This window comes from Xiphophorus couchianus, chromosome 18, assembly GCF_001444195.1.
Source record: "Xiphophorus couchianus chromosome 18, X_couchianus-1.0, whole genome shotgun sequence".
NCBI classification, from domain to species: Eukaryota; Metazoa; Chordata; class Actinopteri; order Cyprinodontiformes; family Poeciliidae; genus Xiphophorus; species Xiphophorus couchianus.
The window spans coordinates 27,849,828-27,867,413 of record NC_040245.1 but is presented as its reverse complement, the minus strand read 5'-3'; the positions used below and the strand labels follow the sequence as shown (position 1 = coordinate 27,867,413).

Sequence of the window (17,586 nt, the reverse complement as noted above, 5' to 3'; positions counted from 1 at the left end):
CGGGCTCAACCTGGACAGGTCGCCAGTCCATTGCAGGGCGTGTTTCTATTGTGCGAAAAATATTTTTGTAATGTAAAATTACGACAATATTGAATTATATGGTCAATGGAAACGGTGCTAGGAAGCTCTTTTGATTGTTGTCAAGTCAAGGTTCTGATTTGTTACATTTAGCATCCAATTGAACAATGGTATTTTCTGAGCTGAACAATTCATTGAACTCAGTTGTCTCAACTTTTGGCTTCATACATTGGATGGGCAAATTTTCAAGATTTTATTGGTAGAAAGTGCTGTGGACAAGAAAGTGCTTATTCAGCTGTCACATGCAAACTGAAACACAGAAAGAAATCATGACCCCTGTGATTTTAAACCATCCATCCATCCATCCATTTTCCGTGCACCCTTGTCCCTAATGGGGTCGGGAGGGTTGCTGGTGCCTATCTCCAGCTACGTTCCAGGCGGGAGGCGGGGTACACCCTGGACAGGTCGCCAGTCTGTCGCAGGGCGTGATTTTAAACACTTTTTTTTATTCACTCAGTGATTCGAAAGACACTTTTAATACAAGAGTCATTTACATTATTGTGCTGATGATCAACTGAAATAACTGTCGCAACTCCTTCCCTTCATTGTGTGGGAAACTTAGAGTTATTGTAGTCTCTGCTTATGTTCAAAAGGCACTTTGGTACGAAGGCACAACAGCAAAGGTCAGACGCACATCAGCTCCGTCTATGCCTTTTGTTTTTGCCGTTGGTTGAAATATAAAATAAAGTTTACATCGATCAGCCACAACATTATGACTATTGACTATTGGTAAAGAGAGTTATACGGGGGTTGTTTTGTTACGCCCTGATGATTTAGTACTTGCAACGTCCTCATGCCTTTTTGGAAATAAATCAAAGGTTATATTGCTAATGTCTCAGGATCCAAACTTGTCCATGTTTCTCTCCATGAGGAAGGCTGGAGGGCATCTAATGTTGTGTCTGAGGAATAAACTTGTCAGTAAAATCTTACTGTCATCAGCAGTTACGACTTATGCAATGATCAAGTCCACTTAGAGCCAACAAACACGTACATCTTTAAAAATGAAAAAGACAAAAAGATCTAAAGGAACGTGCACTTGAGGACAAATATTTACAAAGTGTTTTACATCCATTTCTGAGGAAATAAGAGAAAGAGGAGACATACGTCAATCAGGTTCAATCTTTAAAAGTTGATCATCTCCAAAGTGTCGCTATTAACCAAACCAGCAAAAGAGATACACAGTGTCTGACCACACAATTGTGCTGTTGCCTGCTGGGTATGAAAGATTTTTTTTTTCAGGGTTCCTTCTGAACAAATGGCAGAAAGATCCGGTTTCAGCTCCACTGGAGTCAGTTAGAAACAGATTTGATCAAAGAGTCATAGAAGAAATGATCCTGCATCATAGCATGTTAGCAGTTCAATTGGTCATGAACAACTCTGTCCAGTCCAGCATCTCTTCAGCCATACCTGGAGACATGGCTTCATAGAGACAGAAGGATTGGTCCACATACAATATTAAAATGCAAATTCAGAAAATTCCAAGTGTCAACAACATTAGTCAAAAAACCCTATAAAAAACCAACACTTTTTCCCATGCAGATGTAAAATATATTGCAACATACCATATAGTGAGTGTGCTGTACAAAAAGCAGCAGACGAAACGCGATTACCCATTTCAAATACATACTGAAATATTCTGAACATATACTTCAATGGACAAGTGTAACATTACCACAAGATGTTGGCATCCGGCAGCAAATAATATAGTTCTAAATAATATCAGTACCTCTCTTGTATCCAGCGCCCAGTTAAAGTAGCAAGCAACAATCAACCTGATTCAAAACATTAGCCACATCACGTTAAATAAGGAAATCCGTCTAGCACCTATGAAGGTAAATTGTAACTGTACCTAAATGTCTTTTACTTTTTTTTTTTTGCTTAAGTTATAATAATAATTGATTCTGAGAGAGATTTTAATGAAAATATCAGTACCATTCTCATGCTTGTAAGCTAAATAGGCAGCTCACTTGTAGCATTTAGACAGGGAATGAATAAGAAAAATTGCTTTTTGAAAAGTAAACAAAAGTTGTATATCATCTACTTTAAACATACTACCTAACTAGTTAACTACATTTCACTAATTAGTGTCATATTAAACAATAAAAGAGAAGCTAGCTACCTGTAGCTTTAGCGTTTAGCTCGCTAGCTGCAAGTATATACATTAATAGTGTCAGGAATGCAACACTTTTCTTTAAATTAGCCAAAGGTTATTATAAAATCAATAACTGGATTTTTTTTAAAGTTAATTTCTAATCCGCAACCATTAATTCTGTAATCTCATATGGGCTATGCTAGCTTCTGTGTTCCATTCACTCACTGATAGGCTACAATGGTCACTCTGGTCGAAGTTGTCAGGGTCTTAACATAATTTATTTTTATTAATTTGTTTTCTCTCGTTGGTATGTTTCCATTGAAAACTAGGCGGTACAAGTTGTTTGTATTCTTGTCCTATTGCTGACATCCCGACTAGTTCCATCCTTAGTATTAGTACAAAGGAAAGATCTGTGGCCTATTCTTTATATTTAGCTTATAGACATGGGATGGTCATCATTCTTTTCATTGTTAAGTAAGGCTAATGAATGCATTTTACAAGCATTACATTATCAAACGATTAATAACTTTAAAGGTGGTTTTTGTCACCTCTACATAGACGCCAGTGGATCACTTTTTAAAAAAGAATTACTGCTCATAGAAAACTAAACAGACCAAAATCTATTTACATCACACTGCTTGTTATTATCTTTCCATTAATGTTATGTATGTCAATTTAAGAATCCCATTTCATAAAGCCAAGCTTCCCCTACTTTTTATGTATGCATACTAATCAATAGCACACAGTGCTTATACACAGTTTGATACAGAAGTTAATCCCACTCAGTGCTATCGCTACTTAGTCGACTCTGTACATTTTATTTATTATGTAGTTACTTTATGCTTCATATGAGCTGGTCAGAAAAATTGATCTAAAGGCCAAAAGCTTGAGTTCTTCCAAACTTCCATTTTAACCTTCAGTAGGAAAGTGATCAAGAGAAATGCTGATCACATTTTTACAAAACATCTAAGAAACCCTATTGGTATTCCAACAAATAAAACATTGTCCATTACGCCAAAACTTGTACAATTTCAAGGATTTGTCAGTTTTCACTTAAACTCGTGTTGAATTTAGTTAAAATTTCCTACTTTAAAATTTCTGTGTAAAAGCAGCACCCGAAAAAGGCTACGTGTTTTGGGGAGCTTATTCTTTGGCAGTGAATCTGTTGTCAGGAGCACATGTTAGTATGAAAACACAACACAATCTGTAAACTTTCCGTCTTAAATTAAGTACGTGGTGCAGTCGTGTAAACCGCTCCCCCCGGTCAGTCGCTGAGAAACTTCTTGGAGTTGTTGTTGTGCGTGCCGTTCTGTCCCGCGTACCTCTTGCTTCGGGGAAAGAAGTCAGTGCGGAGCAAACGGTAGAAATAAATCACCATCATGATGTTCATCATCATCATGGAGACGAGGAAGTACCCGCCGCGGTCCATCTGGGAGTAGTTGTCGACGATGTACCAGGTGAGGTAGAACTGGGTGCCGAGGCGAAACATGACGTAGGTGAAGAGGTTGGCGATTTTGTTGATGTGGTACATGGAGGAGGACTGAGCGTTGGCTAGCTTCAGCATCAGCCGCAAGTGCAGGGTGACGCTGTTGACCTCCACGAAGAGGGCGATCAAAGCACCGGCAATGTAGAGCTGGGTGTAGAGGGCGTACAGGAAACACCAGATCACCTGGAGACAGGACATCACGGTGAGGGTGTTTGTACCAACGGACGGCTAACCTCGGGTTTGGTTTTGGACAATAAATCATTAACAATATGAATCGCAATATCAATATCAGTATATAATCTGATAGAACGCTCAATAGCTTCCCTGAACTCTTATCCAGAACCGCACGGCATTCTGGGGGATGTATTCAAAGGAAAGACTATAGCTGCTCAACCTTTCACGGCTAGCTAAGCTAGGTTGGTGGTACCAACAGACCAACTGACTCTTTGGTTATCTAGCAACAATGTGTTGAGTAACTTGTGGAGACGCAGTTAAATGTTTGAGAATGAAGAAAAACAGCAGCGTGGAGTGAAAGCTGTGGCTAAAAAAGGAAAGATCACGGCACCAGTTTACTCTGGAAGTATTTCAGATATTTAAAACAAAAAAGTAATCAATAATTATTAGGGCTGTCAACATTAACACATGTGATTAATCTAAAAAGTTTAACGCATTAATATTACATAATACCAATTAATCGCATTACCTATAAAACATCTCTCCCATGGAGAGTTACCTAGTTCAAAGCAGCAGGTCTTGTACTGCGGTCAGCAATGTAGAGTCGTAAACGCGAGTGAAAAGATGAGTGAGGAGATTGAGACTGGTGTGCCAAGTAGGATGTACTTATTGCAATGATGAATTAACCTTCCACTGAAGCACAACCAGTTTATTGTTGACATTTCTAAGTTACTTTTGAAACAAAATGACTTCTTTTAAACCATCCTGAATTCACAACCCAAACTCAGTTTGGTTTGTCTCAAACCAAACTGAGATGTTTGGTTTGAGACAAAAAAAGATTTTCGTGTATCTTTACATTTCAAGCTTACATGGTTAAAGCACGGTAATAAATCGTGACTAGTAAACACGTAAACAGAAACACACATAAGTATGACGTCTCTGTAAGCGAAATTGTTCTATAAAAAAAAAAGGGCTAGTTGAGACCAAAGCATCATCCAATTTTTGGTACAAGGAGAAAGAAAAGAGAAAAACGATAAATCACACAAATGGAAATTATTGAGTTTGTTTTAATTGATCAATTAATTGATTCATTTATTTATGAATCAATCAATTATTTATGTTTATTGCAACAGGCCTAGACAGCACTAATAATTATCTATGTCTACTGATGTGAAACCTTTCCAGCGTAATACATTTTTCAGCCATATCGTCCAGCCCTATCTAAGAGCGCCACAATCTGTTTAAAAGTTGACTTTTTCATTTTTTCGGTGTGAGATTATACTTTTGCAGTAAAAGTTGAATGTGTTAGATTTATTGGACACATTTTGAGTACAAATTCTACTAGCATTCATTAATATTTAAAGAAAAAAAAAACATTAAGCGGGACAAAAGTCCAGCAATGTTTCTGCATCAATGGAAATCCTGTTTTCTTTTGTCATCTACACCTTGTTTGAGAAAAAAGAGGAAAAGCGAAGCTTTCTCTGTTAATAACCTATCAAGTCAACTTCAACTCTCCTATTTTTTTTTTCCCCATGTCCTGGGAACCTGTCCAACGCATTGCAGAACTTGATGTTATCTTTCTTTTGTCTTGTGACTCAGATATTCTGTCGGAACCAGAAACGCCAGCTTGATCGAGTTAAAAACAAAAGCACGAGCAAAAACATCTTACCAACGCATGATGGAGCAGGAACTCCCACGATCCTCTGCCGTGTCCCGTCAGAATGATATCGCCTGCATCGTGCACGAAGTAACCTGGGGGGGGGGAAGTAGTTTTGTATTAATGTGGTGTGAGGTAAAGACATGGACCTTCCATTAAAAAATAACTAAAAAAGTAGCCACTGCTTGGTGCGCTGCAGTCTTAATTTTGGACTTAATACCCCTCTGTAGTTTACTGCATTGGAGTTATTGCTTTTTAAAAAAAAACAATTAAATAACATTCCTCTTTTTTGTGTGACTGTTAAACTGTTAAACAAAATGTCTCCAGTCATCATATTCCAGACATGCAAACTAAACGTTCCTCATTTGGTTATTAAACTGTGACAGTCTGATTCAGCTGAAATATTTCCACTGCCTGGGATTTTTTCATTAATGCATTTATTTATTTATTTTATGAGTGCCACTCTGAGGTGAGCATGACTCACAAACAGCTGCTCTGTTAATGCGCCTAACCTCTCATTTCATTTGTGTTTGGGCTCTGAGGAGCTGTTTGCAGTTGTCGGGGCGGGAGGGAAGCTCTTCACCAGACTTGTATTCTCCTAGAGACATGAAAACCAAACCACACACAACAGAGACTCGAACAGACCACCGAGGCTGGAGACGGTTGTTTTCGGTGGCCATAGCGTTCGCCTGTCAGGATTAAAGGAGGAGCTGCCGACTGCTTCAAACGACAGAAAGTGAGATAATTACACGCTTCTTTTGTAACAGGAGGAAAATGCAGTTGAACTCCTCCCACACTCTGCCATGGGTGCAGTAACATTTCAATATTCTCACGTACAGATCAAATAACTTGGCTGTTTTTAAGTCAAAACCTTTCTTCTTTTTTTTTTAATTGCGTCACCTTCTCAGATATAGACCTCCCTTCGTATTTTAACACATCCCAACGACAAACGTACGGTATTGTGTTGTGATCTTATGTACATAATTGTTAGGTGCCTGGAAGGAAAATGATAAAAGGCTTTGGAACATAAAAGTCTGAAAAGTGGCCTTCAAATTTCAACTGCAAATGGAAAACTACAGTCATCAGCTTTAAGTTTCCCAGAAGATCAGCAATGATAACAAAACAAACATCTAGTCAAGCGTTACAATTAGGTGCTTGTGTAGGAATATGGAAAAATGAGTCATGGCTTCTCCAGTAAGTGAGAAGCCAGATGTTAAATTTAAAAAGAAAAATGTTCGTTTCTCCTCATGTTTTTTTTTTCACATTCAATTCAATCTGGAGAGACTCAGACGGAGATGAGAAGACAATTAGAAGAGTTTATTGACAAACAGGATTTAAAGTCTTTGGCGCTCGGGCCCCGGCTGGGGATAACGGTTATCGCAGCGTTAGCGATAGGCTTCAGATGAGCATCCCCGATGCTGTTAGGAACGTCATCCCCCAGGGCCCGGCACTGGTGGTGGAGATTGAAGAAGGGTGCTGGCCTCAGGACCGGGCAAATGGAGGAGAAGGGGTGGTGGTGGGTTGAGCTCGGCTGGAGAGCGAAGGACGCCATGAATGAAGGTCCTTATCAGCTGGGACTTGGTCGATGATTGGACGTGACGTGGCTTGGTCCGGCGTTGATAGGTCGACGATTGTGGGCAGGTCGCTTCAATTAACGGGTCCCGGTGGGGATAAAAGAGTCTTCCAGTTTGAATTTGCGCCTAGGCTTCATTACGACAATAAAAAAAAACGCTCTTTTTTTTCCCTTTTTGTTCCCTTTTGTTCTGGAGAAAATCCAATTGGATTTGGTTTTCTCTTCATATTTCACAAATTAAAAACATAAAACCAATTGCCAAACGTGCACAGATGATAAACAATTCATATTTTCACATTTCACCAATAAAATATCACTTTGTGAAATTTTAAAAGTTTCAACTTTTTTAAAAAAAGTATCAATCTTCCTTAATGATGTTAGCAACAATAATATTTGCGTTGCTTGATGTAAAGCATTGCGAGGCATGAACAAACTTTTAATTTGATCTCCAAAGTGAAATCAAATTCTCCATAAATCTAACCTGATTAACTAACAGGTTAGATTTATGTTTGAAAAAGATGATCAGTGGTGCTTCGACTATGGCTCCGTGCCCTGGGCGACACTTTATCAGGGGCGCAATGAGGCCGAAAAACAATTATAACGTTTGTTTTTTTTTTGGTAGGTTTCCATCTAGATTCAAACAGACTATATTTAACACCGTTGGAGTGCTTTTGCTAATAAAGTGACTTCTGAATTCAATCGTTTGAACTGCTTCTTTATTTTTTAAATATATATTGTTTATATATATAAACCGAACCAAAAATCAAACTAATTAATTACATTGTTTATGTTTGTAATGTGACAAAAAACAGAGAAAAACTATAAGCGACATGGATGTGGTTTTGGCACATAAAACAAACAGAGGTGCGTTTACTGACCTGTGGAGACGCAGATGAGCAGGTAGGACAGAGGGGTGTGAAACGCGTGGATGTTGCTGAGCGTCTCGGGCCAGATCACCACGCTGCAGAGAGGGACACACACAGGACGGATTAACGACTCTGAATATTCACCTGAGTCAGACAGGCAGCGGCTCGTTTGCGGACAGAAAACCCTGACTAAGCAGAGGCGTCGGTAAGAAAGGCCTTTCAAAAACCTTCTTCCCCCAACAACTGCTATCAATGCTTCCAGGGGATGTTTGAAAGGTACGGCGCCTCTCTGAGCTGTATACACCAGAGGTTTTTTTACTTAGAACATTTTGACAATGAGAAAACATATTATGAACATTTTTCCACACTTGATGTATGATTATGTTTGCATTTATCAAACATGGCTTTAAAAATTGACTTTGCAATGTAACGCCTTGAAATCGGGCCTCTGTCTCTTTAAGAAACTCCTGCTCTTTCTTCTGACATGCCAACCTCACAACATTGCTCCTCCATTAACCCTTTAGCCAGCGCGCCACTGAGAAGCAGCTCCTACAATGAGTTCAGCAGATGCACAGTCCAACAAATGTTTGCTAATTACTGCTGGCTAGTCTGAAGGAGCTGCGTGGTGTAGTCGTAGGGGAAAGGTTCTCTATGGATTACAGTCTGGGAAGGTTAGATCCTCCAAAGAGGCAAAGCTAGGTCCAACCAAGCGTTTTGCACAGCTGACTGGTTGCCATGGAGATTAAAAGATTTCTCAAACATGCATGGAAGAATCAAGGCAACACTCCAGGTCTGTTTTTGATGAGGGAATAATATTATAACTCGACGTAAAAGCTCAAAAAAGCCCATTTTACATGATACCGTCCCTTTAATAGCCCAACGTTTTGTGTGTGTGTGTAAACACCCCACAGTGAAAGCTTGGTTCTAAACCCTGCCATGCGTTACTGAGTCATTCCTTCACATTTCTGATTCAGAAATTAAAGAAGTATTTACTTTACTGCTGACTCTTAATGTGGGGAGATAAGTCACGTGCGTCGATTCCCCGCCCCTCTTTTGATGCTTTCACAATACGAAATCAGGTTTTTCCAGTTGATTTTTTTTTTTTTTGTCTTTTCTTATTCTGTCTGTAGCTCAACAACCGTGCGTTAATTCAGCAACAGAAGCAGCTCCGCGTGTCCCTCCCCACCTAAGAATGCCATTGTCCCAGTTCAAGCATGCCCTTCTTCTTCTTCCGACTGCCACAGACTGTCACTGCTACACACACACACACACACGCACACACACGTTCTCCCACACGTTGTACTACATCATGTGAACCGGGGACAAGACAATGCTACCTCAGTGTGGAGCAGCGGGTGGATGGATGGAGCTGTCACTCACCAGGTCAGAGCCCATGTCCCGGTCAGCACCGAGTGCACCATGGACACGGACAGGTTCTTCCACTTCCAGGAACGGAAGGCGTCCTGCCGGACCACCGTGGGGACGGGCAGCCTCTGCAGCAGCTGGTGGGCCACCCTGAACAGCAGAGAGCAGACCAGCACCGCCGGGCCGGGGTGGCTCTTCAGCACAGGCAGCAGGGCCTCCATGCTCTTCTTTACGTCCCTGCTCCTCTAGAATTAAAACAGGAGGTGTTGTTTTTGTTGTTGGTGTTGTTTGTTTGGTTTTTGTTGTTGCTTTTTGTTTGTTTTGTTTTTGTTGTTTTTAATGAGATCGATTCCCTCCGTATGTGATGGGGAGCGTCGTGCAGGAGAAAAAGAAGAAGAGGAGACGATCCTCCGCTCAAACCACCGCGCAGCGGGTGTCTGGCTGTTGCCGCGTCTCGCGTTTTTACGCACAGGTCCAAGTCCGGTTCCGGCAGATGGAAGGAGGGGGGATTCCGTGTCGGATCATTCCAGGGGGACGACGGTGGTTTTCTCCACGCCGCGCTTCGTAAACATGACGAGGCGAGCCGCGCTCAGCTCGGCTGTCCGTGCAGAATGACGGAAGAAAAGGAGGAGGGAGGAAGGCAGTGGGGGTGGGTGGTGTCGCGGCTGATCCGTCGGCTCGCAGGAACAAGGAGGGGCAGACACACCGAGATTATGTCACGCAAAAAAACAAACTCCCAAAAGCCAGATCTGCTCCTGCTGCTGGAATGCGGTTCGGAAATATGCTCGTCACAAATAATAATAATAATAATAATAATAATAATAATAATAACAAAAAGAAAGAAATGGCATCAGTGGAGACCGTTCAGAAAGAATGATCCCCGGTGATCATGGGCCGCACGTGACGCGCTTACAAGGTCCGAGCGGGTTTGGGTAATTGGGTTTTCTCATCAGAAACAACACCAAGCTGCGTTTCCATTCCAAATGCGCGCAAGTCCTTGTTAATATTCTGATAATGTTTAAAAAAAAAAAAAAAAAAGAAGAAGAAAAAAAACAAACAAAAAAAAAACAATTTTGTGGATGTGGCGTTTCCATTAAAAAAGAAATTACACTAAAATCACACGTAAATAAGGTTGTTCACGCGATAAGTCCTTACAAAATCATGGCAGCGACAGACGTAAACAGTTACACGAGATACATTTATAACTCAGCTGTGGCGCTAGCCAATCAGAGGAGACTTTGGAATCTTATTCAGGTGGATAAGCAGCTTAGGCCTTGGGGGAAATTGTAGTGATTTTGCAGAGGAGCTTTGGATTCAACACTTTCAAATGACTCTCTGGTGGAGCCAGCTGCACGTTGACGAGAGAAAATAAACAAACCTCATGCTATTTCTTCTTCGTTTTCGGAAGTAGCAACATCCGGTTATACATCGCCTCATGTGATGGGAAAAGGTTTTTCCGATGACTGAGAAACCAGGCCAAATCTAAACTTTTATCCGAAAACGTGGACTCTCCCCCAAACCCCCCGAAATTGTCGTCTTTCTATTAAGCAAATTTATTTTCGTAATTTCAACTTGGAAATGACAAATTAGAAACACAGATAGTGGCACAGATAAAGAAATGGTTTTAAAGAATTTTGTCAAATATTCTTAAAATATTTGACAAAATATTTCATCTATGCTTGTTTTTCTCCTCACAAAACAAACATAGACGAGAATTGATCAAATGTACGTAAAAAATTCATAAGAGGTTTGGAGGGGAACGGTTCCGATTTTTTTTTTTAACTGATTGAAGTCCATCATCCTGTAAAGAAGAATGAATACTCCCAAATTCTAATTTATTAACACCTTATGACATGACTATTTCAATATAAGTCATTCATTTTTGAAAACTGGAAACATTACAGAATTGATTTATTAAATGTAGCCGGGTTTAAGGTGTTCTACTACAGCAGCAATGCTATCGCATCATTTTTGTTTTGTTTATGTGATTTTATTTGCCATCTGCCTGTTCCGCACACTTCAACGTGCCCACGTAGTCGGTCTCTGTTGTTGCACATTTTGGCCACTAGAGGGCAGCGCTGTGCTTAAAATTGATGACAGTTTTCCCGAGGCTGTGCCTCAAATGTTACGGCTTCATTTCAAGAACATCATTCAAACCGTCAACTTCGCCCATCAAATTCAGCGGGCGGGACGAGAGGAACGTTCTATAGAACCTGGCCTCTGATTGGCTGTCAAGACGACTTCTTCCAAATTTGCAATGACTCTGAACAGAAACAACTTCATCCACGTAATTAAATCGCTCCAATTTGTTTACCACAAACGTAACAGTAAAGACACATCTTATTTATTGATTGATTCGTTGTGATTTGGCATTCTTCACACAGGCAGACACATCAGTGTGATGCTTGTACGGTTCTTTGGATTAAATTGGATTTTATGAGGAATGTTGTCACGCGCCTATTTTACGAGAATACAGATTACTAAATTTGTGCAGTGACGTCAGAAGACAGTTTGCTTGTGAAAGATAAAGTGTGGAAGATGCCAAAAAATTTGCAAATGACTTTGGTAATTTTATTTTTTTGTTTCCATCTGAAGCCAGTGATGATAGCACAACAAAACATCTAGTTCGGCATGATCCTACCTGTGTAGGAATATGGAAACATTGGTCTTTTCTTTTTTCCAGTAAGATATTTTAAGTAAGATTTTAAATATGAAAATATTTCTATTGCTTTTCTTAGTGCTTTACTTACATTTCCGACCACTGGTGAGTGGACGCCCCCCTGTGGCAGTGTTGTATATTTCAGTCCTTCATGTTTCTGTTTCCCTGTAATTCATACAGGAATCGCCAGTGAAGATACTGGATAAGAAAGCTAAATAATTATTTTGCATAAACTCTAAAACACTAGTTTTAGAGTTTATTATTTCAGTTTCTCATTAAGATTACACTATTATCAAAGGTAGCTACGGACAATGGTGATTCTGAGAACCTTCAGACTTATCTTGGGAGTTCGGAAAAGTGTTTACAGCCTTTTCATTTTGAAACACTGTAAAATTGTAATTATTTTTCCTCTCATTTACCCATCAACCAGTTTTTTCTGTCGTTATGTTTCCCTCTACGGTACACAATACAAGTAGAGGGGAAGCATCCTATCAGATCACATTAAGCTTCATACAAACCTTGGAGGCAATGAGACTTCTTTGTCGTAATCACATTTCGAATGATTGCATTTTGTGTTTTATGTGTTTTCATGTTTGTATTTTTTTTTAATTACACACTCTGTCTTTAACTGAAACTTATCTGCTTCAGGTCTTGACAGCTTGCAGCCTGACTGCACAAACTTTAAGGTGTGTCTCTGAGTCAACCGGAAGGGAGCGACAATCCTTGAGTATTAGCCCTGCATGGCCTTTCTGCTGTCTGGTGATGCAAGGAAGTGCACCTCATCATTAATGAAATAAATCAGTTTATGGGCAGAGGGGGTGTAGAATTTTTTTTCTTTCTTTCTTTTTTTTTTTTAAACTTTAAACCATGTTATAACATTATTCCCTCATCAAAAACATACTAGTGTTGATTTGATTCTTGATGTGTGTTTAAGAAACCCTTGAATCTCCCACGGCAACCATTCTGGGGTGTCAAAATGCTTGCTCTCACAAAGCTCCTCCTATTTTCACAAAGCTCCTCTCCAGCCAGGCTTCTGCCTCACAGAGCACCTCAGCTCCTCCAGACTAGCGGTAGCAGAATCAGCAAACACCCAGTGGGCTCATCTTATGAACTACTTCTCAGTCAGTGTAACAGTCCTAAGAATGGTTGCATACAGCAAAATGGACTGTTGTGATGACATGCTAAGGGCAGAGTGTCAAAAAGGGCAGGAGCTTCTTAAAGAAACAGAGGCGCTAAATTACAAAGTCAATTTTTTTTAAAGTCATGTTTGATATATACACAGCATTTTTAAAACCGCTGAATCTACCATCATTACTTGATTGTGCTAAAAGAAAATGACACTATGTCCATGGAAAATACAAAACACCGCCATCTATCTATCTGTCTGTCTGTGTCTATTAGATGGCAGCAAGGTTTCCCTTGAGAATCACACATCTGCATCCACTTAGTTACCTATCACACCACCAGAGGGCGCCCTCCACTTCAATCTTCTTCTGTGACTTACTAGAAAACTTTTTGATGATTTCTTTAATTGATTTCAAAACAACCTATAAGCGCTTGGCTTTCCAACGGCTTCAAGTAATTCACGACATATAACCGTGCTCCATTAGACGGTGTTTGTAACCTCTGCAGATGTCAGACCTACCGGAACTCCAGGCGTGAAAGACGTGTCATGTAACATCCACAGGCCCCGTGGAACAGAACAACCTGCACTAAATGTAACTCAACACTGAAGGCTCGGTTTCCTGGCCGCCTAGCCGAGAAACGCCAAAGGACTTTCGCTCTCTTTGTCCTGTCGAACAACAGAAACTTGTAATTTGTCAGGAGTTCTATGAATCTCCAAGTCTGGAGCAGAATGTTTCAGGACAGGCGCTGTTGTTCTCAGCTCGAGACGGTTTGATCTGTTGAGGAACCCGTATGTGTCCGCGTGGTTTGTTTTACTTCTTTGTGGAGGCTTTGATTTTTAAATAGAAAGAAAAGGTGGACAACAAATTGATACAAGCAATTTATCGGTTTTGTGAATATAAATAATTCGAACTTCGATTTTTAATTAATTTCTGCTTCGAAATACTTCTGATTTGGATTCAGTGGCACCCCCAAGGAAGGGTAACGGGGGCCGTAGCCCCCACTTGAAATCTGCTGAAAAATGTCTATAAATTATAGATTTATATTATTATTATTTTTATTATTGTTGTTGTTGTTGTTATTATTGTTATTGTTATTATTATTTATCTTTTTTATTTTAGCTGTCCTCCCCTAAATATTTTAGATATTTACATTTTCTGAGGCCGCCACTGTTCTGATTAGGTCTGAAAATTCTGATTAATAATCTGTTTGATTATCAAATAACTATAGTAGAGTTCCTCAATATGGCTAACTTAATATCTAATGCTATTTATAAGCAGACAGAAATTTAAATTCTTATTTGAATTTCTTCTTAAATGATCAGTGATTACAGAGTTAAGTTAAGACAAATCTGATCGCTCTTATTGGTCTGTTGTTGCAAATCTCAAACCTGAACTCCTCAGCAAACTGAACAAAATTATGTTCAGTTAGCGCTCTGATATCTCCACCACACCCATGCGTCCAGTCGGGTTCTCAGACATTTGGGGGGGTCAGCTGCTCGAGAGGAAAGAAAGGGTATTTACTGTGAGAATTAATACAGGCAGAGTTAAAAATGTGGGACACCTAATATCATTTTAAATCTAGAAAATGCTACATTGAGACAGACCACACACTGTCAAGGAAACAAACTAAAAAAGATTTCACAAGGGCACCTTTTCTTGTCCAGAGAAAACGGAGAACAAACCAGAATAAGGAAATAATGAAAATAAAAAAATCCAGCCAAAATAAAATAAATCAAAATTTGAGTTTGTCACCTGACAAAAATGAGGTGTGAATATTTTCTCCAAGGCGCTGTGTTTGCACACGTTCCCAACTGACGCGCGGGCACGCGTTCAGAAGGCTTTCGTCACCTTTAAAGTTCACGGTTCTGATTTATCTGCTGCTGAAACCTGCTGTGTCAAATGTCAAGAGGGACTTTGTGACATGTAAAAACAAAACAAAACAAACAAAAAAAAAAACCAGCCACCCACAGCTTCCTGTCATTATTTTTAAGAAATCTCCAGAGATTAAAAAGATTAAGCTCCTCAGGCGTGGGCTCATACCTCATAATCGGCATCGGTTTCTCTGCGCCGCTCGCTCCATTCCTGCAGGATGACTGAGCGGCGGGCCTGCTGACAGAAGGTTAAATATGTGACTGAGCGGGTCGGAGGAGTGGCACGCTGAGACCTCAAGGCTCCTTCAGGTGCTGCCATACTATATTCCTGAGAAAGAGCAAACCATTGTTTGTGAAACCGGCGACTAATCTGACTTCCATCGGAGGAGCTTCTTTATTGAAAAAAAAAAGAGAGAGAGAGACAGGGATTGAAGAGAAGGTTCGGTTATGCGCAGATGATTGTTTGTGGCAATGCATGATTATTTCAGATTGATAATGACAGAGGAAGCATGTACTTCACCACACAGAGCGGGCTTTGTTGCTGCACAAAGCATTTATTATCCCATCGTGGCAGACAGAAGACACAGTGGTCACAGACCCTCCTTCCTGCGTAGGAAATGGGGAGTTTGCTTAATAATTACCAGGTATATGGAAGCAACACTGCAGCACTTGATGCCCCACTAATGACAAAATGACATCTCAACCTAACTTTTCACATACCCTGTTTATGTCCGCGTGGGTAAAGAACATATTTCATGTTGTAGACCTAACGGCAGTCGATTGGAAGGTTAAAATAATGAGTAACTTTAGAAAAATGGCAGCTTAGGTTGACGACATTCTGAAAAAAATGTAAATTATACGCTCACTAGAATGAAAATACTAGGTTTTAGAATAATACATGCCTTTATCTCAACTCGTCTCGACTATTGCAAAGCTGGTGTCAGTCAGACATCTGGCACATCTTTATCCCTCCTATTTATATCTACATGCTCCTGCTAGCATGTAGCTTGTTTCTAGCTTGCTGCAGCTAGAAAGAAGCAATAAGATTACTAACCATAGCTATGCAGATGATACACAGGTTTTCATTACGATGTCACCAGGTGACTCCAAAACAAACTATGCCTTGAACAAAGGCTTAGCACAAATCAACGTGTGGATATGTCATAACTTCCTCCAGCTGAATAGAAATGAAGATTAACTTGTTTTCTTTGGCCCTAAAGAGGAATGATCTGTGGCCCTAATCCTCTTCCGTATGATCTAGATACGTAGAAAGTCCAGAGAAAACTTATTTATACTCATCTAGCAACCCAGAAGACCAGAGCATACTTCTACTTATTTACACTTATTTAGCAACCCAGAACAGGGATTAGAACAAATTTAGAATCCAGAAAACTACCTTAGCAATTACGTTTTAGACTTCTATTCTTCCAACCCAGAAGAGGAATTAGACCAGAGGATACGTACTTATACTTATCTACCAACCCTGAATAGGAGTATCTAGTTTATTTAGTTTGGATCAACATTATTACACTACTTTTTAGACTCCTGTTCTTCCAACCCAGTCATGGAATTAGACCAGAGGATAGTTAGTAACGCTGAACAGGAGCACCTAGTTTATATACTTTAGATCAACATTAGATTCTTTTTCTTCTTCTGCTCTTTCCTTTGGTTTGTTATTTTGTTTACATTTCCTTTTAATTCCTGTAAAACACTTTGTATTGCCTTGTTGCTGAAAATGCATTATATAAATAAAATTACATTTACCTTCACCTTTAGAGCCAGCTCGCAGCTTCAGCTTGATCACGAGCCAGAAACGTGTGATCAGGACCAAAATCTGGGTGCAGTGATGGACTCAGATCTGAACCTTCAGAGTCACATGAAGGCAGTTGCAAAGTCGACCTTCTATAACCTGCAGAACATTTCCAGAAATAAAGGACTGATGTCTCAGTAAGATAGATAGATTATAAAGTTTCTCTGCTAGCTTTTAAATCACTGAACGGCTTAGCACCAAAATACATTACAGACCAGTTTGTCGGGTTTGTCTGGGTTTTGATTATTTGTCTCCAGCTCCATTATTAATCTGTGTTCCTTTGTCTCTTTATTTGATTATCAGCCTTGTTTCTGTTTTTACTTTAGTTCTGTCCCTTCTGAGTTTATTACGTCTATTTCTACCCCCCCTGTGCCTTTTTCTCTCTCTCTCCTCAGCCTTCCTTCTGCTCTCTCCCCTCACACCTGCAACCCATTTCTAATCATCCATCTGTTCTTTGTTCTAGTAATCAAGCTCCCCAGTACATATGCAACTCATTCTCGGTCACACCTTGCTGGTTCCTCCTTTCAAATCCTGTTACTTTCCTGCTTCACCCTGCTGGTTTTTGTTCGTGGAGTCCTGTTTTTTTTTCTCTCCTCTGACTCCATGAGTTCTCCAAGGTTTTTGTAAGTTTTGTTCTTCCTTTCTTAAAAATTAAACTGCTTGCTTGTACTCTGTCATTTTACACCATGATATTTTTTGTACTGTAGTTATCGCAGCCTTATAAAGTGTATCAGTTGACACTCAAGGGAGAGGCAGAGCCAAGTGATGGAAAACAGCAGGTTTTAGTTTCATCAATGGGACGAGAGGTCAAGCTTGTGCTGATAAAAT

At 40.0% G+C, this 17,586-nt stretch overlaps 1 protein-coding gene across 1 annotated transcript; it reads right to left on the bottom strand.

Annotated features, from left to right (window-relative positions):
- Window positions 1–504: 504 nt before the first annotated feature.
- On the bottom strand, window positions 505–9,923 carry tlcd1 (TLC domain containing 1). The gene is made up of 4 exons (XM_028045857.1): window positions 9,307–9,923; window positions 7,939–8,021; window positions 5,500–5,582; window positions 505–3,839 (listed from the first exon to the last, which is right to left on the bottom strand). The coding sequence occupies exons 1-4, from the start codon at window positions 9,510–9,512 to the stop codon at window positions 3,435–3,437; spliced, it is 777 nt and encodes a 258-aa protein (XP_027901658.1). The 5' UTR covers window positions 9,513–9,923; the 3' UTR covers window positions 505–3,434.
- Between the last annotated feature and the right edge of the window lie 7,663 nt (window positions 9,924–17,586).